This window comes from Canis lupus, chromosome 6 (genome assembly GCF_011100685.1).
Source record: "Canis lupus familiaris isolate Mischka breed German Shepherd chromosome 6, alternate assembly UU_Cfam_GSD_1.0, whole genome shotgun sequence".
Lineage (NCBI taxonomy): Eukaryota > Metazoa > Chordata > Mammalia > Carnivora > Canidae > Canis > Canis lupus.
In genome coordinates this window covers 38,061,154-38,087,531 of record NC_049227.1, presented here as the reverse complement: position 1 = coordinate 38,087,531, position 26,378 = coordinate 38,061,154, and the positions used below count along the sequence as shown (strand labels likewise).

Genomic DNA, 26,378 nt, shown 5'->3' with positions numbered 1-26,378 from the left:
TAATTGTGTGGAGTGCTCAAAATGTTCTGAATGGGACAACAGAGTTCACCACAGCATCTTTGTTTCCAATAACATGTTTGCAGTGCTTAAGCCTGTAACTGTGGAGAGCTGTAGAGTATGATATTCATTTTCATTTTGTCGAACTGTTATTTTAGCTTTCTTTAAAAACCCGGGAACTGACAGAAACTGCTACAAAAAGGAAATATAAGTACAGGTTGCTTTATATAAATCTAGATTCCATCAGCCACTACACAATAAATTATTCCTTGTTTTTTTTTTTTGTTTGTTTGTTTGATGGGGGGGGGGGGCGGGGGCAGAGACACAGGCAGAGGGAGAAGCAGGCTCCATGCACCCGGAGCCCGACGTGGTATTCAATCCCAGGTCTCCAGGATCGCACCCTGGGCCAAAGGCAGGCGCCAAACCGCTGCACCACCCAGGGATCCCTCCTTGTTGTTTTATATTGCCTGTTACACTGCTCTTGGTCTATTTATACCAGTTACCTTTAAAAACTTTCCATCTCATTAGATACTTTTTCCTTTTCAAAATGTAAAAAAGAATATGTCTTTAGTTTGTCTAAAATAGTGTTAATTAAAATAAAATAAAATAGTGTTAATTTATTTATACTTTTGATATGTGGTAACGTTTATTTTCTTGGATGTGAATTAAATCCTTTTAGGGTGGATCATTGTAGCCTTTGGCTGTAAGCAGGGCCTTTTTATTCCATGCTTTGGCTGTGTGGTCCACTTTTATTCGAAGGCAAAGAATAAACTGCTTTAAAGTTACTATCAGATGTTGCTCAACACGAGTTCCTAGTAACAGAGCTGGAGTTCGATCCTGTACCTTGAGCGCAACCGACCCCAGCCCACTGGCACGGCGACAGCCCTCAACAGCCCGTGCGCGGAGACGGCCTGGCCGGCGGCCGCGTCGCCGGGCGCCAGGGGAGGTGCTGCCCGCCAACCGGGTCCAGGCCACCACGCTTCCCCGGCTGGACGCGCCGCCGGGCTCCGGGGATGGAAAAGCCCGAGCCCAACCGAGCAGAGCGTCAGCCCGGGGCTGGACGGCGGGGAGCAATCTTCTCCTCGGGCGCCCCCGGGGCTCCTCCACAAGGCCCGACCCGGCCGGCTTCCACCGGGGCGGCGACACCCGCGTCCTCGCCCGCCCGCTCGCAGGGTCGCCCGCCTAGTCCGCGCCGCGGTCGCCGCCGCCGGCCGCCTGCCCTCGCCGGAGGCCTGCCCGTACCTAAGATGGCAGCGGCGGCGTCGGCGTCCCACGTGGGGGCCGGCGGCCAATGGGCTTCCGGCCTGCGCCGCCGGCCCGGCGCGGGAGGCGGAAGTGCCGCGGGCCGCCGCCTCCGTCTCGGCTGCGGCCCCTGCCGGTTACATAACTCGTTTAGGGCTCCGCGCGGCCCCGCGTCTCGGCTGCCTGCGACCCCAGGATGCGCTGAGCCCCACGACGGCGTCCGCTGCCGCCGGCTCCCGCCCGAGGTGAGGTTCCCCCGGCTCGGGCCTGCGGTGGGACAGGGGTCGTGAGGGAGGCGAGGAGCCGCCGGGACCCGGGCGGCGGGGGCCCGAGTCGGCCGCGGCGGGGCGCGGGATGGCCTGGGCGAGCGGCCCGCCCCTTGGAGTGCCCAGACGAGTCCGTGGGGGGCCGAGGGGGCGCGAGCTCGCTCCGGCCACGGCTGAGGAGGCCCGCGGGGTGCGCAGGGCGGCCGCGGGGCGAGGACCGACACGCTTCCGGCGGCCCCCCTCGCCCGGGCGCCCCCCGGCCAGGCCCCAAGACGAGTGGGGGTGGACATCTGGGGCCAGAGGTCGAACGGGCCCCCGTTTCCCGCCAGGTCCCCCTCCTGCCGAAGGGCCTGGCCTTCTCACAGGTCAGCAGTTCGCCTGGCCCGACCTTTGCTTTGGTACTTGTTGCGCCGATTGTACTTCTTGCCGACCCGTTTGCCCCGCTGTGGACTCGTGACAGCCTGGGGCTCCGTCTTCGTCGCCGCCGACCCTCTCCTCAGCTGTACCTTCTGGTCTTAAGACACGTCGATTCCTTACGTGTCTGGTAGTTTACAGCCGGCGGTGCAGACCCTACGGCAGCCCTGACCTCTTCTCCACCAGATCGGGCACCTGTCAGGGAAGACCGGGAGCCCGGAGCACCTGTGTGCGTCCCCGTGGGAAAATCGGGAGGGAGGCTGTGGGCCTCCTCGGGACCACCGACAGCACAGGACCCGGACTTGCTCCGCAGTGAACGTGGGCATTGTCAGCTTCGTTGATCTGTTTCACTCTGCCAAGTCCGGAGCGCTAAAATCTTGTTACGCAGTTCTTCTGAGGCGAGATTGCCGCCCCACACGATGGCTCCCTGCGGTGCCCGGGCAGTGGTTAATCCGAGTGTCAGAACTGGAGAGGACATTGCTAGTTGCAGAAGTTTCTCCAGAGCACTGAAGGCAGAAAACCTCTGGTTAATGAGTAACCCAGGAAAGGTAGGTGACTCCAGGTAATCTACAGAAATACCACAATTGTGGTGACTTCTTATGATGTAGATATAGGTGTGAAAAGTTATTTGTTTGGCCGGAGAGGGAGAAAGAAGAGGAGTCTTGAGCATCATTGAATTAAAAGGACTGGAGCAAAAACAAATTCTCTCTCACAAAAATCTTTGAATTGACTTAAGTTTGGAGAAGAAGGGATTAAACACGAGAGACTCGGGTGGCTGAAATATAAGTCCCGGCCATCTCTCCAAATGGACAGATCATCAGTCATGGCAGTGCACATAGGTCTGCAGTTAACCCTGTTTCAGGATTTTGTGTAGATCACAACCGTTGTGCACTTAGGCCCCGAGAAGGCAGTGTGCCTGAGCTCCTTCTCCCTTGGGCCACCGTTTGCTGCAATTCCATATCACTGAGCTTGCAGACAGGCTGGGATTCTATGAAGACAGTTAAAACCTGTACAAAACAAAGTCAAGGCACGGTGTGGTGTTGACAGGCCAGAATAAAAAGTATAGGCATGTTTTTTAAAAGGTCTGTGCCTCTCTGTAACTTACAGCGGCTTTGTCACCTGTTTATTTTAACCACACCCACACACAGACTTCAGATGTGACTTGAAGTTGCTTAGCAACAACATGCCTCAGCCTGAGATGGAAGAAAATTCCTGGATGTTAAAAGATATGAGAGATAAAAGATACTTACACCTGAATTGGGGTGATGCTGTCATTGCTGACTGGGTACTTGGCCCCAGAACAGTCTGAGCCTCAATGTAGTATTAGCAGCATTTTGATTTCTAGCAACCTGAGGTGCATTTAGACCAGATGGACACAGCATCCTCACACTGCAGCAGCCACAGGTAACACAGGGTAGAGAAGAATCCTGAGAGCTCTGAATTTAGGGTGGCATGTGTCTTTGCACTGCTGAAATGGCCCAGAGGTCTCAGCTGTTGGTGACAGCTCTCCTACCTGAATAGAGAGCTGGCTACCTATCAGGCAATGTCTTCTCTTAAATGGTGGCTGCTCAACATCTAAGTTTTATCTCCATTATCTTCCCTCAACATCTTTCTGGAAGAAATCCACAAAAGCCCTCATGATTTTTCCATCTCCATTCGTTGTTTGCAGAAAGCAAGCTTGGGGTTTAGACTCTGTGTCAGAGCTGGTCTTGCTCATGTCCATGTGCACTGCTTTCAAGTGATGCTGATCTGCAAAATAATGCTGGACCTCATTCATGGGTCTCTTTCTGGCTAAGTTCAAATGCTGATTTTTTTTTTTTTCCAGCAAATATCTCTAAGTGTTTTTGATAACTTCAAGATCAGGCTTCCTTCCCTAAATATCATTCTTTTTAGCATGGCCTCTGATAGGAGCTAGCTGGTAGGCCAGCTCTGGGTTAGGTGAAGTCTTTACACCACTGACTAAAGAGAGACCCATGCATTAGAAAACCCAATGAGCAAATCGTCGGTTAGTATTCTGGTGTGAGCCTTAAGGCAGTTGCTCGGTGTTCCTGGAATGATAGGAAGGGGGTCAGAACAGGGAGCCAGCACTTTCTGCAGGAAGTAGCTTGGGGCCCAGGTCAGCAGTTGAACTTCCTGGAGCCTGAGTGCCCCACCGCAGAGAGGCCGGCATGCATGTGACAGTCAGCCAAGGTGGCCAGGTCCCGGAGCCGAGGTAGATGGTCAGGGAGAGAAGGAGTGACGGTGAGTGAGCGCTGGTCCCTTGTTCTGTCAGCATCTCAAACTGCCCATCTCTTCACCTGAGACTGACTTCCCTCACAGGGAGGGCCCATGTGGCAGGTAGCAGGGGGCGAAATGACCCGTGAATGTGACAATGTAGAGATTTTTAAATGTCTCTTCAAATTGTAAGAATGGTTACCCCTTGTGCCTCAAAATGGACTCTTAGTGCCAACTTTTAACCCCACGGCCTTGGGACAGCGTGGCATTTTGTGTCCTGGTGCAGCAAGTAAACTTTCTGAAGACAGAGTGATGGTTGTAACAAGCAGAGAGGAGGTACTTGTGGAAGGGGATGCAGAACGACAGCTGAGAAAGTCTTTGTTCCCTGTGCTTCCACAGGCATGCCAGAGAAAAGTATTGTCATCTTTTACAGACCACGTTAAAAAAGAAATCTTGGGATCCCTGGGTGGCGCAGCGGTTTGGCGCCTGCCTTTGGCCCAGGGTGCGATCCTGGAGACCCGGGATCGAATCCCACGTCGGGCTCCCGGTGCATGGAGCCTGCTTCTCCCTCTGCCTGTGTCTCTACCTCTCTCTCTCTCTCTCTCTCTCTCTCTGTGACTATCATAAATAAATAAAAATTAAAAAAAAACACTAGTCCTTTAAAAAAAAATCTTGCAGTTCTATTTCTTGCTAAATACTGTTGTTCAAAATCAAATTGCGTTCCTCTTTTCTGCTTCCTGAATTCCTGCAATAAGACCTGTTTGGGCAGTGAAGTATTGGAAATTTGAGCCCATCTTGAAAATGACTGAGAAGAATTAGAAGAAAGCAGTTTCATTATATAATAGAGTCTGTGGGTAATTGTCCCTTAGGTACTGAAAAGAATTCTTACCTGGAAAATGTTGATGGATAATATTTACACCTTTTTTTATAGTATTTATGGGAGTGCTGGTGGGTGCTTACTTCAATTTTGTTTTTTTCCAACCATCCTTCTCTCTTTAAACTCTTCAGAAGGGCTTGTTGGTCAGACTGTTGCTGCTTTCTAGTCTTGGTTTCAGGTTACTTTGTTTCTCCTCTGGCCTCCCTTTTTTAACACCATTTCACTGTGCCCACAGGGCTGCCTGGGTAGCTCCATGGTTGAGCGTCTGCCTTTGGCTCAGGGCATGATCCCCGGGTCAGGGATGGAGTCCCGCATTGGGCTCCTTGTGGGGAGCCTGCTTCTCCCTGTCTGTGTCTCTGTGCCTCTCTCTCTCTCTCTGTCTCTCATGAATGGATAAATAAAATCTTAAAAAAAAAAAAAAAAAAAAAGTGTGCCTATAGGAAAGTACACTACAAATGGTCCTGGCATGAGTATACTTGTATACCCACCACCCCAAACAGCCCCTCAGCCCCTTACCAGCCAAGCCCTCTCCTATTTAAAAAAAAAGCAAAAAATCATTTTTAAAAGAGTTTGTTTATTTATTTATTTATTTATTTGAGAAAGAGCGTAAACCAAGGTGGGGGACAGAGGAAGATAGAAGAATGTGAGGCTCCATCCCAAGACCTTGGGATTGTGACCTGAGCCAAAGGCAAATGCTTAACCAACTGAGCCACCCAGGTGCCCCCAAAAAATCATTTTCTTGTAGGAAACACCAGAAACGTTAACAGTCATTTTATTGGTGATGGGGTGAATAGGGGAGTCCTAGTTTTGCTTTATATTGCATATGAATTATTTTACTCTGTGTTCAGAGTAAAATAAAAAGGTTTACAAGAGCATTTACCTCCTTCAAGAAAAGGGAAATGTTATTGTCTTATTTTAATTTCACTTTAAGTAATCTCTGTACCCAAGGTGGAGCTCAAACCCACAACCCTGAGATTGGGAGTCACAGGCTCTTTGGACTGAGCTAGCCAGGTGCCCCAGGACTGTTTTAAAACCTTTTAAAAAGTGGTCATCTAAAACTTGTAAATATTTTAAATTGGATTTTTTTAAAGATTTTTTTTTAAAATTTTTATATTCCATACCCCCAAAAAAAAAAAATTTTATATTCATGATAGGGGGGCGGGGGGAGAGGCAGAGACACAGGCAGAGGTAGAAGCAGGCTCCATGCCAGGAGCCCGACCCAGGACTCGATCCCTGGACTCCAGGACCACGCCCAGGCCCAAAGGCAAGCGCTAAACCGCTGAGCCACCCAGGGATCCCCTATATTGGATTTTATAAAACCACGAAAATTGTTTAAGAATTACATAGGAACCCTTTATGTTTACAAGTGCGGTTAGCATCCTTATCTACAACTACCTCCTTTTTGCTTCATTACAACTTTTTTTTTTTTTAATTTTTATTTATTTATGATAGTCACAGAGAGAGAGAGAGAGAGAGAGAGAGGGAGGGAGGCAGAGACACAGGCAGAGGGAGAAGCAGGCTCCATGCACCGGGAGCCCGATGTGGGACTCGATCCGGGGTCTCCAGGATCGCGCCCCGGGCCAAAGGCAGGCGCCAAACCGCTGTGCCACCCAGGGATCCCTTCATTACAACTTTGAATCTGTATTTAGAACATTTATTTCTGGTATCAGTGCACAAAATGCTACACTATTCCAGGGGTCCAAGATCTAAAAGTTGGCACTAGGAGAGACTATTTCAGGGCAAAATGGGTAATCATTCTACTTAGAATTTGCAGAGACACTATAAAACTTCCAAGTTGTTGCTAATTAAAAGCAGCCCATGAGATAATTTTAATAAGAATATATTCATGATTTTCTCATATCACCTGAAAGTCTTTTTTTTCTGAAAACAAAAACAACTCAAGCTGTTGAAGAAGAAAAAAAAAAAGCTCAAATACAGAAATGAGTGATGAAGAACATAGACGATCTGCTGTAATTCCAGAGGCAAATGCTGGCAGGAGGTAAAATTACTTTTTAAAAATAATATGTTAACCTCATGATCAAGTGTTAATTTATACCAAATTTGGCCCACTTTCATAATGAACATCTCTTTGATTCTGAAGGATCTTAAACGCAAAGGTAGAGAGGCAGAGTAAAAACCCATCCAATGATAAAACCCAGCAGAGATGGAAACACGGAGGCGGGCAGCCTGGCCTGCTGGGGGGCGGGGGGCAGGCAGGCGGGGTCTCCAAAACCCGAGTCCCCTATTGCTGTGCTTTCTCCTTTCAAAGGGACTAGCTGACTGCTCCCCCCACACACACACACACAAACACACACACACCCACGTACACTCTCGCAGTGCTGAGGGCTGCTGGCAGCCGCTGGAGTTCCCTGTGGGAGAACACGTACTCCTGGCTGAATTTGAGCCCTAGACAGGGTCCAGTCGTGGCTGTTGGTCAGGAATGCAGATTATTACATATATTTTTATTCCCAGACCCTAAAACTCCAGTTATTTACAGGTGGCTTGTTGTTACACGGGACCTGAAGTGGGAACGCTATTCTGGGGTCCTAGTGCCCTGTCGGGCAGCCCGCTGCCAGGATCTCAGAAAGCAGAGGGGCTGAAGCACTTCTTCACCAGGGGTCCTCGGCCTGTCTGGCCCACACACCTGCGGTCCCCACACCCTTGTGCTCTCGCTGTTTCCCTGCTAGTGTGTGAGCTGGCAGCAGAGGCTCGTCTGCGCCCTCATGTTCTATTCCGGGAACATGAGACACGTCTGGAACTTTCTGACAAGGGGACCATGGGGGCTGCTCATGGCTCCACATCTCTGGCCCCTGGCTCCGGTGTCCTCCTTTGTCCTAGCTCATATTCTTTTTTTTTTTTTTTAAAGATTTATTTATTTATTCGTGATAGACATAGAGAGAGAGAGACAGAGGCAGAGACACAGAAGGAGGGAGAAGCAGGTTCCATGCCAGGAGCCTGACGTGGGACTCGATCCCGAGACTCCAGGATCGCACCCTGGGCCAAAGGCAGGCGCTAAACCGCTGGGCCACCCAGGGATCCCCTCCAGGTCATATTCTTTCTCATCTTCCTCTTCATCCTTGTCTCACCCCAGACCTGGGCTTTCCTTCTCCAGTTTTGACACTGGCCTAGTAAGGCCACAAAAGGCAAAGAGCTCTTTGGCCACCTGCCTACAGTCCAGTCCTCTGTCTGGAAATTCGCTGGTGCTGAGGCCATGACACGGTCCTTAGAACAAGCAGAGGATTCTGTTCGACTGTCATGACCAGCCTTAATCCCAATGCCTTTCCGAGGAGCGTCAGGGGCTTGCAGGTGGCAGACATGCGCAGTGCTCTCAACGTATGCCCTCCGCATCTGGTCATTTGGCCTTGGACGGGAGGTAAAACAAAATGGAAAAATAATTTTTTTTAAGATTTTATTTATTCATGAGAGACACACACACACACAGAGGCAGAGACACAGGCAGAGGGAGAAGCAGGCTCCATGCAGGGAGCCCGACATGGGACTTGATCCTGGGTCACCAGGATCACGCCCTGAGCCAAAGGCAGACGCCCAACCACTGAGCCACCCAGGTGTCCCGGAAAAATAAATTTAAACAAAATAAGACCTATGTCATCTTGAGACACAGTGTGACGGTTAAGAGCAGAGCTCCAAAATCCCAGATGTCCTCCCCTGAACTGCACGGAGGCCTTTGTCTTTGCATTCTCACCCTCAAGATTCTGAAGGAGGACCCAGCCATCGAGTGCAGGCACCCCGAGTTCGCTGGCCTCTGGCAGAGAGCTTGGCCCCTGACTAGTGTTTGCCCTGTGGCCAGCAGCTCAGATCCGAACATCACCATCGTCCCAGCAGGTTGCCTTCTGCCCCTTCTTGGTGTCCATTGCCACATCTGCTTTCTGATTTCTGTCACCATCGATTTCTTTAGCCAGGAAACCCAGGCAGAAATTCTCATTGAAGCCTGAACCTTTGCAGCTTCGTGTTTTAACTTCCAAGCCCAAAAGAACTTTGGGTTCCCTGTACAACATGCCCCTGACTTTGTATCGATGCATCTGTGTCTTTGTAGGGAAGTGTATGGAAATGTCCCAAAAGGTGGCCTGCATGTCTGAGGCTTTGGTGCTACGTCCCACCAGCACCTGAAGGCTCAGAACTGCGACCTGACTTGGTGGGCCTGTGCTCTGGCTTCACCCACTGGCCCCTGTTGTCTGGTGAATCATTCATCAGGAGCCTTGTCCCATAAGCCCTAAGAGTCGCCCATAGCAATAGGAGACTGCTACATGGCAGACAGTTCTGGATGGGTAAATGGTGAGTTCCTACCAGTTCCTACCAAGGTGTCAGAGGTGGATTGCCTGGACTGCTCCCTATCTAAACCAGCCTCTTGCCACACCAGCATCTCATATGCTCCGCCACCCTCTCTGTAAACTTGACCTCTGATGACAGTGCTTCCTGGGACCACACCAGGCTTCCCCTGGAGTCCCCCTTTCCCTGCCTTCCTGAACTTTCTCCGCCTGCTGGAGCTGGGCTGGGACAGCCTGGGCACTATAAATGCTGCATTTTTCCCTTAGTTAAAAGTTTCTTTTTTCTATTTTTAAGTCAAGGCTTTTGAAAACATGGAAGTACTTTTTAATAGGAGTGTGAGAGTCCACGAATAGCTGTGCATCTTGGAGCCCAGTTTTTTTTCTTGAAAGTCAAACAGAGCAAATCCTGTCCTTTTAGTCAAGAGCCTTGTCCCAAGGATACTAGGGAAAAATTTATTTATAAGTCCGAGGACATGAAATGCTCATTTATTATGGATCTCTCCCTTTGCTATCAGACTTCAACATAGAGGGTTTTTTTTTTCATAGAGAGTTTTTTAAAAATCTTTAAAATCAACTTTATAGAAGTTTAGTATACATAGGGCAAGATGCACCAAGTGAGTTTTAACACATGCGTATATGTGTGTGTCTGTGTAACCACCACCACCATCTGCGTACAGAACTTCCAGTCCCCTCAGAAAGCGTCCCACCCCCATCCTCTTGCTCCCCTGTCACAGGCAGCCTTACAGGTCAAGGCCTCACTTCCTGGCACTTACTTTGCTGCAGCAGCTCTTGTTCCTCGGATGCCTCGGGTCTGTCTGACCACCCAGACCCTGACTGCTGGCTGATGTTGCCGGGTGCCTGTACTCATTCCGTCCCCTGTGCTGGAGGGTCTAGTGGGAGCATGCTGTTGGTGTCCTGTCATGCTCTTCCTTTCCATGGGAGCTCAAGAACACAGTAGAGCACAACCAGTGAGACACCTGGAGTTCTGCCAAGAACAGCGAGGGCAGGCAGTCATGGCACCCCACTTCTCCGACTGGCTCGAGCCGGGCTCTCACCAGATGAACAGTCTACAGAGCTGTTCCTGGAAAGAGGAGGACCTGGAGATTCCTGGCACAGACCAAACATTGGAGCCAAAAGTTGATTTCAGATTCATCTGGTGATTTGTGGTTTGTGTTGCTTTCTCAGCTGGAGCTGGGGGGAATCTGAGCGTGATCTTTTCTTTCTCAAAAGCATTTAAGTTGCTACCCTGTGAAAACTCCTAGCACGGACATTCTTGTCTGACACTCGATAACTTCCTCTGATCACTTCTTACACAGTGACAGATTTTTTTCTTTGAGTATGAAATAATTAAAATTGGCCCAGATCTGGAGTAAGCTACCAGGTGGACCTTGGTGAGCGGGCGATTCTTCCTCGGCTCTGAATCCATGTCTCCTGCCAGGCTCCCTAGCCTTTTTGGGGCTGGCACAGATGTGTGTGCATGCATGCACGTGCGTGTGCACATAACCCCACACCTCAGGTGGCAGGTCCAGGCCAGCCCCTCATGGGCACCCGCACGAGTCCCTGCAGTTTGACTTGCAGGCTAGAAAGCTTCTGATTCTTTCTGGAATCTACTGTGACTGTCTTCAGAAAGAATTTTTGCATCCGTTTGTTCACCAAAGAAACATTCACTCTCAGGATTACTTTTGTTTTTAACAGCTTTGTTGAGATACAGCCCACATGCTATACAATTGACCCACACAGGGTGTACCATTCAGCATTTTTAGTGTATTCACAGAGTTGTGCATCCATCACATTTGGTTTCAGGATATTTTTACTGCTCCCAAAAGAAACCCCACAGCCATCGTCATCCCCACCCCCATCCCAATCCTGCTGGCCTCTAGCAACCATTCACCTACTGTCTGGATTTGCTTGTTCTAGATATTTCACATGACTAGAATCATAAATGTGGCCTTTAGTGTCTGGCTTCTTTCACTCAACACGTTTTCAGCATTCATCCACGTTGTAGCAGGTGTCGGGTTAAGTGTCCACTGCATTTTGTCGATGCAGTCATCCACTGACAGTCCATAGTGGACTCCCACTCCCACTCCCTCCTTGCTTGATTTAGAGGAGAGATTGTGGCCTTGCAGGGGTGTTGAGAAAGATTTTTATAGACCATCCTGTTTGGCTACATGGATTGGCAGATGGCGATGTGTTGGAGCTTGTCCACCAGGATTTTCCCTGAAGATTGTTGGAATAGGGAGAAGAGGACCCCCTTGTCCCTGGAGCCTTCTCTGGAAAGACTGCACTGAGGGACAGGCCTTGGCCTTGGCCTCGGCCTCAGCCTTGGATGATGTGGGGTTGTTGACTTTGACCCAGAGGCTCCAGGTTTAGGCAGGGACTCCTGTACTTACTTTTCTTGGCCCTGAGGGGAAGGGGAAGGGGAAGGGGAAGGGGAAGGGCATTACCCTAAACTGGCCCTGTGGTTGGGTTGCCTGTGTGGCTCAGTGGTTAAGTGTCTGTCTTTGGCTCAGGGTGTGATCTCAGGGTCCGAGATTGAGTCCCACGTGAGGCTCCTTGCAGGAGGTCTGGTTCTCCCTCTGCCTATGTCTCTGACTCTCTCTCTGTGTCTGATGAATAAATACATTAAAAATCTTAATAAGAAATAAACCGGCCCTGTTTGATACTGAGCATCTTGGACAGCTTCAGGCTACTTCCTAAAACTGTGCCCTGTGTGCTGTCGATCCTAAAAACATCAGTGGAGTTTGAGATTTGGTTGACTTGGGTGCTGACCAGTGTTCCCTGAGCCTGTTAACCCTCTGAACTAGGCCTGTAACCCAGCTGGGATCCAGAGTGCATGTCAGTGAACGAGCCATGGTTTGCTGAGAACTCCCTCTTCTAGTGATGAGGTGCACAGAGACTGTGGTGGTTGCTGCAGCATGTGGTGCTGCTTTTCCGAGTTTGGGGTACAGGGTGCCAGAGGCATTTAAATGGGTCACCTGGCAAACCTCCCATCTATATCCAAAACTCAGCGTCTGTGGAAAAGTTTCGTTGGTTGCTTGCTTTATTAATTGGGACATTTTCAAACATCCACTTGACATACCTGCCATTCATCCAGGTCAACAGTTATTAACATTTAGCCACCTTTGCTCCAACTAAATTAAATTACAGGACATCCTGTCATTTTGTCTCTGTGTATCCATTGTACATCTCTTTAAAGAGCATGAGCATTTTCTACACAACCACAATGCTGTTCTCTTACCTTACAAGATTAATGAAACCTTTGATTGTTGCATTTAGTAATTTTTTGTACATGTGTTCAGCCAGAGAACTGTTTTTTAACATGTCAGAGGTACTGTGTGTGGATCCAGAATTCAGCTAAAAGGGTTGGGGGGCAAAGCCTCTTTCCAGTGGAGGTGAGTCTGAACTGAACTCCCAACACTGAACCAGCAGCTAACAACCACCCAAGTTAGGAATCGGAGCAAAACTACTTAGGACATCAGTGTTAAAATTCAAGACTGTGTGGTCACCAGCTGGCAGGCACCAGCAGCCCACGTTGACGGGCATTTCTTCTTTGGTTCCCAGCCCTTTGCCATCAGCAGCTCATTGCAGCCTCAGTGCAGTCCTGAGGGACCTAACCCTGGATATTCTAGAGGGGACTCCGAGAGACTGGCTGGCTAAGGGCAAGACAGAGACAAGGCCAGGCTCAGTGTTTGATTCCACCCCTTTTGTGGAAGAAGGGAGGGTTACCCTCGCTTTGGGGGTTGTGCAGAAACCTCCTCGAGAGCAGCACTTTGTACCCGAATGTGAAGTGCCAGAGTCCATCCTGCTCTTGGTGGGCAGACCCCTCTAACCCATGCACTCATGTTCTATGGGACAAAACAGCCCTTGGCTTGGGATGACTGGGGAACCACATCCTATCCAGTGACCGCTAGGATGTATCTTGGACAGGGGTGATTCATAAAACTCAGGAATTGCCATTTTTGGTTGTCCAGTCCCATTTCCCAAGAGGTGGCTGGCCACTGGAGAGGCGTGAGATCCTTGAGGTCACACCAGAATGTTTTGGGCCACAGGCCATGTCCTGGATACCAACAGGGATGTGTGCTGGAGTGAGCAGCTGTAGATGCGGGTGCTGAGCCCTGGAACTGCCCCACTGTTCAGGAACCAAGTTAGTGAAGCTGTTGTTTACCTAGAGATCAGGCTGGTTTGGGTCTTGATTTTGAAGGTGCATCTCAAGAAAGAAGAAACACCAAGTGACACGGGAAGGTCAGATGTGCCTAGTCTGAGGATAGTCTTTGTTGTTTGGTTGGTGTTCCGGTTTTGTTTTGTGTTTAGAACTAAGAACTCAAATACAGCCCAGCAGCTGGGGCTTGCCATATCCCAGCAGCCTCTCACTTTAACTTTTGTGAGGGCTTGTGTCCCCCCCCCCCTTTTTTTTTAAGATTTTATTTATTTATTCATGAGAGATAGAGAGAGAGAGAGAGGCAGAGACATAGGCAAGAGGGAGAAGCAGGCTCCATGCAGGGAGCCCGACGTGGGACTCGATCCCAGATCTCCAGGATCACACCCTGGGCTGAAGGCGGTGCTAAACCGCTGGGCCACCAGGGCTGCCCGTGTCCCTTGTTTTGTCAACACTGCAGACTGTCTCTGTCCTGCCCAGAAAGAGGCTTTTGTCTGGGTCAGCTTAGCTTTCAGGGGTTCCATCAAGATCTTGAATCCAAGACCAGCTCTGTCCTCTTCTAAGTGACAGGTCTTCTAGCAGGGCTCCTGCCAGGGATGCCACTTCTTCCTTAGGTGGAGGCGGTACCTCCGCTGCTGCCTGACCCCGGACCTGTTGGGCTTCACCAGGCTTTGAGCAGGAACAGACCCATGTCTCTATGAACATCCCATTCTGTCCCACTCAGAGCCCTGGATGAGGGCACCTTGTGTTGCCAGGAGGGCCACGGGAGGGGTCCCCCCCTTGCAGACCCCACATAGGCAGTGTGCAGGCACTGGCTGAAAACACGGAGGGAGGAGGAGAAAGCAGGTCCCCTCTCATTTCAGCTGTTGAGCCAGTATTTGACCTGGCTTGCAAGCTCAGGTCACAAATTCAAGCTGCACGTTTTGTGTGGAGGTTGTTGAAAGACAAGAATGTGGGATCCTTTGTTATGTATTCATAAATTATTAAATATAAGTAAATAGGTAAATAAGTAAAATAAGTAAATATATATAATTTTATTTATTTATTTTAAATAAAAGAGTTGTTGGCAACTCCTGACTCCTACTTTGACCTCTGGCATGTCTCCCAGTCTCTCTTCCTGCCCAAGAGTCTGTAGCATGGTACCCACCTCTGGGATTTTGGCATGCGCTGCAAAGACAGAACCCAGTGTGGCCACAGAGCCACAGAGCTCCTGTAGTACTTCCCCTTTCTCCTGCCCTCAGCCAGCCCTCAGGTGACCCTTGGCCTGACTGCTCAGCAGCACATGGTCCTAGGGGGACGCCAGCCCCCGACTGGCCCTCAGAGGAGCCCTTCCTGCTGAGTAGAGCATGCTGGGGTTGTGTCCAGGGCTTAGAGGGTGAGCAGCTGCACCACCATCTCAGTGGTCAAGCCTCGGGGTCACTTTCAGCCCCTGGCAGCTGGCGCATTAGGACAGGTCCTCCCTGGAGACCGGGAATACCTGAAATCTCATGGGAACCAGGCACCAAGGACGTCAGGGCAGCCAGAGCAGGTGACCTTGAAGGATTGTCGCAGGCACTTGCTTGGGCTGGCTGAGTGCTGAGGGCTGAGGTCCAGGTCCCCGGGACCTTTGGGCATCCCTGGCACTGTCTTGGTGCACACTCACAGAACCAGTTTCTAGAGCAAGCTCAGGTGGTTGGTGATGACTGTCCTCTCAGGGTCCTGCCACTACCACCATTTGTTATGAAAATGTTTGGGCGTGTAGAGAAATTGAACGTGTGGGCAGTAAGTTCCTGTATTGTCTTATCTAACACCTGGATCCAGTGGTTCATAGTGTTGTGTCGTGTTTGCTTCCTCAGTAGTTAGAATCTCTTGAAACACTAAAAGTTAGTTTCCGATCTCACGGTGCCTCACTCCCAAGACTTCCTGCGTGATCACACCCTTCCTTTTCCAAGACTGTCAGTAACAGCTTCAGAGCATCAGCTGCTGTCCCGCCTGTGTTTACATTTCCCCAGAGGGTTATTTTCACTTGTTCTTTTTCCCAGTAGGGATTTACACATTATATTTGGTGGTAGGTCTCCTCGCCTCTTTTGGTTTACTTTTTTTTTTTTTAATAACCTTCATCTTGTGAAGATACCAGGCCAGTTGTCTGGAATACCCCTCATTCTGTGTTTCTTAGACATCTTGGCACCCTCGACCTACAATTAGGCCTGGGGGCTCAATTGGGTCCAGGCCCAGCATTTTAGGTGGAACCCTGAGGTGGTTAGTGTATTTCATATCGAGGTTAGAGGCTGGGGGTCTGTCCTTGGGGGACCAGGGGCTGCTGGACCTGGGTTGGCAGGGTTGCCTTTCTCTGCACACTCAGTCAATCCTGGGGGTCCAGGTGTTGTGTCGCAGCCTGGACTGAATATACTCTCCTGACTTAGAAGAGTTGTTAGCAGGGCGCACACCTGGCTTGCAAGCTCAGGTCACAAATTCAAGCTGCATGTTTTGTGTGGAGGTTGTTGAAAGACAAGAATGTGGGATCCTTTGTTATGTATTCATAGATTATTAAATATAAGTAAATAGGTAAATAAGTAAAATAAGTAAATATATATAATTTTATTTATTTATTTTAAATAAAAGAGTTGTTGGCAACTCCTGACTCCTACTTTGACCTCTGGCATGTCTCCCAGTCTCTCTTCCTGCCCAAGAGTCTGTCTGCCTGGTCAGTGAGGAGAAGCAGCCCATCCAGCAGGTGCCACTTCCACCAAAGTGCAGGCCATCCATGGCCTCCAGCAGGCCGGCCGCCCCAGATGGGACCCAGGTGGGAAGAAGTCAGGGTGTAGGGCTGGAGGCTCTCTGTGGCAGCAGAAACAGCAACAGAATGTTGACGTGAGACCAGCCAGGGAGGAGCCGGGATGGGCTGGGGCAGCCAGTTTCCTCCTCTACAGTGGGGGCGACTGTGCCACCTGTGCTTGGGGCTGAGAGACAGCACACTCTGTGCAGCTGCTGAAGACACGTCCATCCACGGGGGACAATACTAGCTTCCCTGTCTTGCTTGCTTCACAGGTTAGCATGAGGAGGAGGAGGAAGTAGCATGCGGTGACAGTGCCTGGTTGGTGGGCTGTGAGGGGGCGTGGCCGCCCTCCTGACGCCACTTCCCTCCCTGCAGGTGTGAATGACAGAGGTGGTGCCGTCCAGCGCCCTCAGTGAGGTCAGCCTGCGCCTCCTCTGCCACGATGACATAGACACCGTGAAGCATCTCTGCGGCGACTGGTTCCCCATCGAGTAAGTTGAATGGCGCCCACTGTCCCCAGCTGCAGCTGGGAGGGGTGGGGGAGGGGAACCAGAGCTGGGAGACTTGCTGTGATGGCCAGCATGACCTGGAGTTGCCGTGGTGGCCCAGGATCACCTTGCCTGTCTTGGACCCCAGGCCTGGCTCCCTGACTGCCCTCAGCCTCTTTCCACCTCACTGTGACCCTCCTGCAGAGAGTCCCCAGAAGGCCTTTCCTGAGATTCTTTAGTTAAAAAGATGTCAGGGATCCCTGGGTGGCGCAGCGGTTTGGCGCCTGCCTTTGGCCCAGGGCGCGATCCTGGAGACCCGGGATCGAATCCCACGTCGGGCTCCCGGTGCATGGAGCCTGCTTCTCCCTCTGCCTGTGTCTCTGCTTCTCTCTCTCTCTCTGTGACTATCATAAATAAATAAAAATTAAAAAAAAAAAAGATGTCAGTGCAGTGCTATTGACAATTCAGAAAAATGAGAATCAGTTTAAATACCATAATGGTGAGGACTGGGTTACACATGTTGGGGTTTGTGCCTACAAGTGCTTGTTACTCAGCCAGGGGAAGTCTGCTGAAGAGGTATATTTGTTGATAAGAATTTTTTTAATGAGATAATAAATGAAAAAGGAAACTAGAAAACAGTGTGTATCCCAATCCTGCATTTATTTAAAAACATGTACAAGATAAAAAAAGCTTATGAGGCTATAAACCGTGTAGCAGGGTATTTTCAGTAGTTTGTGGTGAGCAGAGTATCGGCAGCTGCGGTTCTGTCTGTTGCTAATGTGCACGCACAGCGCTCACAGTGGGAAAACTAGGTGCAGGCTTTTTTTTTCTTTTTAAACATTTATTTATTTATTCATGAGAGACACAGAGAGAAAGGCAGAGATACAGGCAGAGGGAGAAGCAGGCTCCCTGCAGGGAGCCTGATGTGGGACTCGATCCTGGGTTTCCAGGATCAGGCCCTGGGCCAAAGGCAGGCAGTAAACCACTGAGCCACCCAGGGATCCCAGGTACAGGCTTTTTTTTTTTTTTTTTTTTTTTTTTTTTTTTTTTTTTTTTTTTTTTTTTTATGATGATAGGCACACAGTGAGAGAGAGAGAGAGGCAGAGACATAGGCAGAGGGAGAAGCAGGCTCCATGCACCGGGAGCCTGACGTGGGATTCGATCCCGGATCTCCAGGATCACGCCCTGGGCCAAAGGCAGGCGCTAAACCGCTGCGCCACCCAGGGATCCCCCAGGTGCAGGCTTTTTATTTCACAAACTGGCAGCTAGAAGATCAAGCCCTAGGAGTGTAAGGTGCAGCATGCCGACGTGGTGAATGCTGCTGTATATACGTATGTGTAGAAGCTGCGCAGATGGTAAGGCTTGAGCTCTCATCACAAGAATTTATTATTTTCAAAAAAAAACAAAACAAAACCACACCCTGTTAAAAGTGAACTAGACTCTGCCAAGGATCGTGTTTCCGCACGTCCTCGCCGCAGACTGGTGGATTAGCCTGCTGCAGGTGGAGGCGACCAGCGAACCTCCTGTCTCTGCTGGGATGTGAGTCGCCTCAGCCCCTGGGACATGGGCCAGCAGCGGCTTGACGGGCCACGGAGGGTGCTCTGCTTCTGCCAGCAGTGCCGCCGCTGCCGCCTCGCAGCCCAGAACTTGCTTGGATTCAAGCCCACTGAACGTGCTGGGCTGTAGCCTCCGCCTCCAGGGGCGCCCGACCTGCCTGCCTCTTCTCACAGCCTGCACCCAGGCTTCAGGTTCCAAGGATGGTGGGGTGAACTGTAGCGCCATGGGCTGCGTGCTGGCCACTCCGAGTCCTGGCTGCTGTGCTGGCCGGACACTCTGGGGGCAGAAGGATGAGTGTGAGGAGGATCAGGGAGGGAGTACAAGTGATGCTCAGGCCCCATAGAACCTTCCAGTGGGTGGTCAGTGGCCTCTGTGGAGCAGAGCCGAGTAGAGGACCTGTCTGCTCTGTCACCTTGAGGGTATGGCATCCTTCCCCAGCTCTTGGTCTCAAGAAAGGGCATCTCAGGCCAACCTATTACATCTACGCCAAGTTAAAAATCAAACCCACACACCCCTAGGCCCTGAGGGCCCCTGCCTTCCTGACCGTGTCTCCTCGCTGTGGCTGAGTCTGCCTTTTCGTTACTGTCCAGGGGCTTTGCACTAAATGTTCCCTTCCCTGCTCCCTTGGGTAGGGGTCTGGGTGAGTAGCCCCTAACAACCCTGGCCACAACCTGCCCGGAGGGCTTGTCCCCATCCCTGCCCAGGGAGGCTCCGGGAACTCAGATGCCGCTCAGCTGCGACTTGGCCTTCCCCACACCCCCAGTCTTCAAAAAGACTCAACAGAATTTGTGGGAATGTCCTAGGTGTCTGTGGGCCAGCAAGGGCCATCAGTCCTAACCCATCCAGCAGCCCCTGCACATTCTGGTCTCATGGAGAGATTGTCATCAGAGGGTTTTTTTTTTCCCTCTCATCTCTAATGATAGTAGAATCATTCCCTCTCATCTCTAATGATAGTAGAATCATTCCCTCTCATCTCTAATGATAGTAGAATCATTTTTCCCATCAGAAATTCCCAGTCCCGCCTTGGCGCAGTTAAGTGTCTGACTCTTGGTTTTGGCTCAGGTTGTCATCTCAGTCATGAAATCGAGCCCTGTGTTGGGCTCTGGGCTCAGCCTGGCGTCCACTTGAGTTTCTCCCATTCCCTCTGCCCCCCACCCCATAAGCCTTTAAAAAAATTTTTTTAAAGAAATTCCCAGTTGCGTCTAGACAGATTACTGCTTTAAGAAGACCCTTTGGTATAGGCTGAACGGAGGACACGCTCCTTATCAGCCGTGGAGCAGTGGGCAGAGCAGCCCAGGGTCCCCTGTGGCTCCACTGTGTGAAGCCCCGCATTAGTTGAGCTTGAACTTTGCAAACAACTTGCGTTTGTTCTCCTCCTCAGGTACCCAGACTCATGGTATCGTGATATCACCTCCAACAAGAAGTTCTTTTCCCTCGCCGCGACCTACAGGGGCGCCATCGTGGGAATGATAGTAGCTGAAATAAAAAGTAGGACCAAGATACATAAGGAAGTGAGTATGTGTGGCGAGGAGTTGGTGGTCTTGTCACTGCGCGGGCTTGTGACCGAATCACTGCCTGCTCTGTGGCCCTTTCTCCTCGGAGCCCACACCGAGTAGGAGACTCCCGCCTATTTGGTTCTTCCTGTGCGTATGTGATACACACGTTCGGCGAGAGACCTAGCCGCAGGCCTCATAACCACTGCCGTTTCACAGTAGGGAAGGGTGAAAAAAATCCCAGAAAACAAAATAGAGAGGAGTGTAAATGATACTCTGAGAACCCCCAAAGTTGTCAGGGGCTCTGGGAAGATCGGTGGTTTGTAGAAACAGCTAATTGTGCTGTGATTGGCTGAAGGACATGCTAGTTCTGGTTAGAGGCTTGTGAGGATAGAGGAATATGTCATTTCTTCTTCGGCTTCACCGAGCTCTCCAAGGTCTCTGTAAGGACTCCTGAGGTCTGTGGGGCCCCCATCAGCAAGCTCTGCCCTGAGTGTAGAGCTCGAGACCACAGCCACAAACATGTTGCACGTGATCGTCCTGGGCCAAGATGCTGCCTAATTATTTTGGTCTTCGAGACTGAGCAGCGTCGACCATGTGGGTGTTTACTCCAAGGACAGGGAAAAATGCACGACAGCTGGTTCTGTCTGTTGAGCTTCAGATTATTATTTTTTTTTTTTTTTATTTATGATAGTCACACAGGGAGAGAGAGAGAGAGGCAGAGACATAGGCAGAGGGAGAAGCAGGCTCCATGCACCGGGAGCCTGATGTGGGATTCGATCCCAGGTCTCCAGGATCACGCCCTAGGCCAAAGGCAGGCGCCAAACCGCTGCGCCACCCAGGGTTCCCTTAAAGATTTTATTTATTTATTCATGAGTATACACAGAGAGGAGAGAGAGGCAGAGACACAGACAGAGGGAGAAGCAGGCTTCACGCAGGGAGCCTGACGTGGGACTCGATCCAGGGTCTCCAGGATCACACCCCGGGCTGCAGGCGGCACTAAACCACTGAGCCACCGGGGCTGCCCTTATTTCTTTAAAGTACAAGGACGTCTGCCTTTGAAAGACCCGACCTGCTCACGTATACCCCATTTTGCTCGTGACTGGATTCGGGCAAAGGTAGTTCTTTTAAGTCCCAGCTTCCTCCTGAGCTTTATTCTTCTCCTTCATCTCGCACGGTGGTCAGATTCGCCGTCAGGCCAGAATTCCGTCTCCGGAACCAGGATGCAGTGATGGGGTGGTGTGCTGGGGTGCTGCTCTGCCCACTGTGGGCAGCACAGGGCATAGAGGGGCCGCTCGAGCCCCCACTCCCTTTACTCAGAGACCATGTAGGGGGGCAGCGTAGGGTCCTGGAGGCAAACTTTTTCAAACTTTGTCTTGTCCTGAGTGCCCAGGACGTGCCCATGTGGCACAGTCACCTCCCCATTACCGCTGTACTCTTGCCCCTTGTCAGGTCCACAACACATCCTCAGGAGGAGGGACGGTCTGTGTGTGTCCTTAGTTTAACCATGTGCTGCAAGGACCTGCACCCTCTCGTTTCTGCGTGTGCGTGTGTGTGTGTGTGGTGGGGGGATGACTCTTAAACTCTGCCCCTCCAGTCCCCGCACCCCGCCCCCAGAGGTCAAGGCTGGGGAATCAGCATGTGAGATGTGCCTCAGCCATTAACCGGTCTTTATATCTGACTTTTCCCTCAGGACGGGGATATTCTAGCCTCCACCTTCTCTGTTGACACACAGGTTGCATACATTCTAAGTCTGGGAGTAGTGAAGGAGTTCAGGAAGCACGGCATAGGTAAGGGGCGCGAGCTCGCAGTGTGTGGCACGTATGCTCCAGCCACCATGTCCGGTCCTTTCCCATGTGCTGGTGACTTGCCCATAATGTCCTTTATCCCCCTGCCCTGGCGGACATTCCTCGCCCGCCCCTGCCCGCAGGTCCGCCTGCCCTATCTCCGCTCCGCTGGCCTTCAGCCTGTGCTCTTTGCACCTGTCGCCAGGTCTCTGGGCAATGGCCTCGTTCTCAGATCTGATTCGATCAGATGCGTAATGCGCCCAAATGTCCTCGTCAGGGAACGGGCACCTCTTACCACACCGGCCACCACACACGTGGCTTATGTCTGGTCAAAAGGTGTTCTTGATTAAAAATAGAAAACATAATTAAAAAACAGTCCCAGCTGCCATTTATTGGATGCCCTCATGCACAGGGAATGTGCCCCAGGCCTGTCTCCAAACTCCCCCCTCTGCCACACAGCCAGTGGGCAGCAGCCTTCCTGTGTGACCCAGGCCTGTCTGCCCTACCTTCTCCTGGGCTCCTATTTGCACTTTCTGTTGTCTGAAAGGTTAGTGAGTCTCCACCACAGGCCTAGCCCCTGTGAGGGAGCTACCTGGCCCCCATCTATGGTTCCAGACACCCGGTGGTCTGTAGCTGATGACCTCCATCTGGCTGCGGGATTTTAGGGGCTTTGACAGGGTGGTTATAGGAGTTCCATCTTTGATACAATGGCAGGGAGATCTGTGAGATGTTGGCAAGGTTATCTCCTTGTCTGCTTCACATTCCTTGCCTGCCTGCCTGCCCTGCTGTGTGACTGTCACCCCTTCTCTGCAGGTTCCCTTTTACTTGAGAGTTTAAAGGATCACATATCAACCACCGCCCAGGACCACTGCAAAGCCATCTACCTGCATGTCCTCACCACCAACAACACAGCAATAAACTTCTACGAAAACAGAGACTTTAAGCAACATCATTATCTCCCCTATTACTACTCCATCCGAGGGGTCCTCAAAGATGGCTTCACCTATGTCCTCTACATCAACGGCGGCCACCCTCCCTGGACAATCCTATATCCTTTACTTTTCAAGGGTGAGGGATGTGGCTTCCCAGCCACAAGGGTGGCTCGTGGGGACAGGGCCCATGTGCCAGAGTCACGTTGCCTTCATGTGATTCACAAGGCCAAGCTCACGGGGCCGTTTTTCCTGAGCAGATGGTGTTGTGGGTAGATCTGGTTGTACTCAGTGTTCCTCAGACTTCACCTGGCACAAGATAGAGGTTTTTTTTTTTTGTTTTTTTTTTTTAATTTTTTTTTTTTTAATTTTTATTTATTTATGATAGGCACACAGTGAGAGAGAGAGAGGCAGAGATACAGGCAGAGGGAGAAGCAGGCTCCATGCACCGGGAGCCTGACGTGGGATTTGATCCTGGGTCTCCAGGATCGCGCCCTGGGCCAAAGGCAGGCGCTAAACCGCTGCGCCACCCAGGGATCCCCAAGATAGAGGTTTTAACCCTCTTGGCCAATGATCCACCCATCCAACAAATACTGATGGAGAGCCTCCCATTTCCGGTGCCCAGAACAGATAACTGTGAACTGGTCAGACGGGAGGCCCCTGCCATCCAAGGGCCTCATGCTGGCTGCGCAGAAGACACACAAGCAGGGCGAAAACAGTTGCTGGCTATTGGCAGCGCCTGGGTCCAGACCTCCCTTTCCTAAGGCGTGTGACCCAGAGCTGCGTCCCTCCCCTGCTCCCTCATCTTTAACCCTCTCTGGTCCAAGAGCGGAAGGAGGGAGGCCAGGAGACAGGAGACATCCTGATAGAGGCTGTGGCCCCAGATACCCTGAGGGCAACCGAGCAAGGAGTGAACTAAGTGAGGATAGAATTTACCCAGGTATCCAAGGTTGGCCCCGTGGATCCTCCTCCTTTTCACAGGGATGAGGCTCTGCTGTCTAATGACTGAGGATGGGAGTGGACTGAGAACGCTTATTCTTCCACCAGGCCTGGCGCCTGCCACCCAGTCCCTGTCCAGCAGCTTTGGTCTGGGTGTCCATGTGTCTGCGGCCTCTCCCAGCAGGTCCTGTTGTATTCAGATGCCACTCTTTGTTATTTTGCACAGTGGAGGCCTCTCTGGCTGACAAGGCTTTCCAGCACCCCACAAAGGCTTAGCAGGCTCTGGGTCTCCGTCTGCATGCAGTCCTGCAGATCACCACGTGGGCCCCTGCTGACGGCCACCCAGAGTGTGGGGCAGGTGAGGCAGTTGGAATCTTCCTTAACAGAGCCCCACGGACTACATTCAGCACCTGGGCTCCGCACTAGCAAACCTGAGCCCTTGCTCCATCCCGCATAGGATCTACCGCCAGGCCCACAGCCTGCTCTGCAGCTTCCTGCCGTGGTCCAGCATCTCCACCAAGGGTGGCATCGAGTACAGCCGGACCATGTGATGCCCGCTGGGCAGCCTCCATCAGGCCCCACCCTTCGGCACCCTGCAGAACCCACCTACCTGGCCATCTGGCTTCTGTCCTCTGCAAAGGAGCTGGTGGCCCCTTGCCGGGCCCATTGGCCTGCCCCAGCTGCAGGCCCGGTGCTACGCGGGCTCAGAGCAGAGCGTCGCGGGGCACACCTGGTCTCTGCCAGGTACACTGGAGCAGGTGGTGGGGAAGAGGGGAGCAGAGCCCAGTGGGATGATGGTACCAGGAAATTAAGCCCATGACACACACAGCAATAAAAACAGAAGGGCGGCCTGCATGGGGGCTTGCTGCACAGGGATGTCGGGAAGTAGTACCAGGAGCTGAGTAGCCTGACTGACGTCCAGAAACTGCCGGAAGGAAAGCAGAGTCTTTGAGCCCTTGGCCAGCACTTCTGTCTTTTCACTTCCTGAACTACATTTTTAAAAAGAATGCATCCACAAGGTTCAAAAAATGAGAAAGAACCAGAAGATGAAGCCACTCCTACCGCCACACCCAACCACTCAGCCCCCCTCCTGAGGGGTGTCTGATGCTTCTGTGTCATGGCCATGTTCCCAGGTCCCCCCTTACAGCAGCGGCTTACAGCGGGTGCCCGGTAGACCAGAGCTCTGCTCAGATGCAGCCACTTCTGAGGGCCATAAATGCCAGCAGGGAGCTGGCCTCAGACCTTAGGGCCAGAAGGGGTCATGGGGACTGCAAGGCTGTCCCCTTGTGCACGGACACAGCCCAGAGCAGTTTGGTGGTTGGGGCTGACTCACGCAGCGTGCTCCACGACCCCCTGGGCTGGAAGCCCCATCTGCACCTTGATTTGTGTGGGAACTGGGAGGGACTCAGGCCACAGAGAGCTTGTGCTTCGGGGCAGTCAGGGCCCCTTATGGGCTAGCACAGGACATCTCCCGGGGCCTTCACCCCTGCTCCCCTCTTCTTTCCCACAGGCTCTTCCAGCCCTCCTTCCTTTACTGGTAACCTCGGGAAACCACCGCCTCTGCCTGCGCCCTGGTTCCGCCTCCACGAGCGTGCACCAGCCCCACTGGCTGGCTGGGGTGTGGCGGCCTTCACTGTGGTCTGTTTCTTTCTCCATCCCCTTCCCCTCCACTGCCATTCCTTCCAGCTCCTTCCTTCAAAGCCAGAGTGAACTTCTGCTGGAAGGAAGGAACCCAACTGTTATGGACAGACCTGACCCTAAAGACAGAGGAGCCTTGGAACAACGAGGGAGTGAAATCAAGGGAATGCCAGATCTTTATCCAAAACCAGCCTACAGAAGCCTCGGATGTGGAGAACAGCCCCTGTCTCTCCATGAGGGGCTGGCTCCTGGCGGGCAGAACCAGAAGGCTTTTCACCCAAGCACAGGGCTCTGATGCGGGAGGTCAGATCATGGAACAGTTCTCCACCCTGCGGTGGCCTCCTGCCCAGGGCTTCACATGGTCCCGGCGAGCACGGAACTGTCCATCACATGGTGGATGTTGGCTGGGCTGGGCTGCCCCCGGGAGCTGGGCTGAGGATAGGTGCCAGTGAGGTTCCTCCGGGGCCCCTCCCCACCCCCCCAAATCCATGAGCTGAAGCTCTAAGATGCAGACAGGAGAAAGCTGAGACTGGTGTCGATAGTGGGGCCTGCCTTCGGGGCTGGGGGCTGTTACGTGCCTTGTGGCCCCTCAGTCCCTGGGGGCCGAGACAAAAGAGGCTGTCAGTGCCAGGAAGTGTGCGTGTGAACATCACTTGCTTCTGGCATCACCCTCACCTCCATCCCCCAAAGCTGCTTGCTGCCCGCCCTGCCCTCCAGAGTAGAGGGGGTGGCAGAGTCACGCCCAGTGTTGCTGCAGTGTCCTGGAGCCATGGCCACCGGGCGCCAGCCTGAGAGCAGGAGGAGAAGGGAGAGCAACAGGCAGGGGGCCTGGGTGCTGTCATGCTCCCCTCCCTCAGAACTGCACAGCCTGGGGCCGCCTCCACCCTCAAAGTGGGAGAACGGTGTTCTCGAGATGAGGACGAGGGCGAGCCCTGGGCAAGAGAAGCACTCTTTCTCCTTCGACCTCCTGACTGGCGGTGCCTCTTGGGGAGAGGTCCATGTTGCGGTGACTTGTCCCCACCTCTGCGCTGACCTTGGCGTCATGCTGAGGCTCAGCTTGGTGTTCTAATCTGAATCAGTGGTGATTGTGTGATTTTTATTTCTGCCCCGAGGGGTAAGGAAGAGTCTTCTGGAAGGTTTTGCCTTGGACATTATTCATAATCGAGCTCAGAGGCCTCGCCCTGCCCCTCCATCCCTGCCCCCAATCACTGCAGTGTCCAGCCCATTGTTGAATAGATTGTAGTGTTTTGTCTCATTAGAAATAAACAGCCTTTAATTGGTCACATCTTGTCTTTCCAGTGCTTGCTCACTGCCCTCTGGGCCCCACCCCTGTAGACGCA

The 26,378-nt window shown here is 51.9% G+C and overlaps 1 protein-coding gene across 4 annotated transcripts; it reads left to right on the top strand.

The window, feature by feature from the left end:
* The first annotated feature begins 1,310 nt into the window (after positions 1–1,310).
* On the top strand, positions 1,311–26,321 carry NAA60 (N-alpha-acetyltransferase 60, NatF catalytic subunit). Of its 4 annotated transcripts, none has more exons than XM_038540583.1 (7): positions 1,312–1,484; positions 16,480–16,698; positions 19,634–19,763; positions 21,439–21,535; positions 22,346–22,580; positions 23,795–24,144; positions 24,911–26,321. In XM_038540583.1, the coding sequence occupies exons 2-6, from the start codon at positions 16,589–16,591 to the stop codon at positions 23,949–23,951; spliced, it is 729 nt and encodes a 242-aa protein (XP_038396511.1). In that variant the 5' UTR covers positions 1,312–1,484; positions 16,480–16,588; the 3' UTR covers positions 23,952–24,144; positions 24,911–26,321. The 4 variants fall into 4 exon arrangements, with proteins under 4 accessions (XP_038396513.1, XP_038396511.1, XP_038396510.1 ...); XM_038540582.1 differs by having other exon boundaries at positions 1,314–1,484; positions 16,583–16,698; XM_038540584.1 differs by lacking the exon at positions 1,312–1,484 and adding an exon at positions 2,106–2,467 and having other exon boundaries at positions 16,583–16,698.
* Positions 26,322–26,378: the final 57 nt, after the last annotated feature.

Bases quoted from the DNA above. Each gene is read 5' to 3' on its own strand.
- NAA60 (XM_038540583.1), top strand. From the start codon at position 16,589: ATGACAGAGGTGGTGCCGTCCAGCGCCCTCAGTGAGGTCAGCCTGCGC. The intron at 16,699-19,633 runs GTAAGTTGAATG...TCTCCTCCTCAG, and splicing joins GGCGACTGGTTCCCCATCGA to GTACCCAGACTCATGGTATC. The intron at 21,536-22,345 runs GTAAGGGGCGCG...CCTTCTCTGCAG, and splicing joins GTTCAGGAAGCACGGCATAG to GTTCCCTTTTACTTGAGAGT.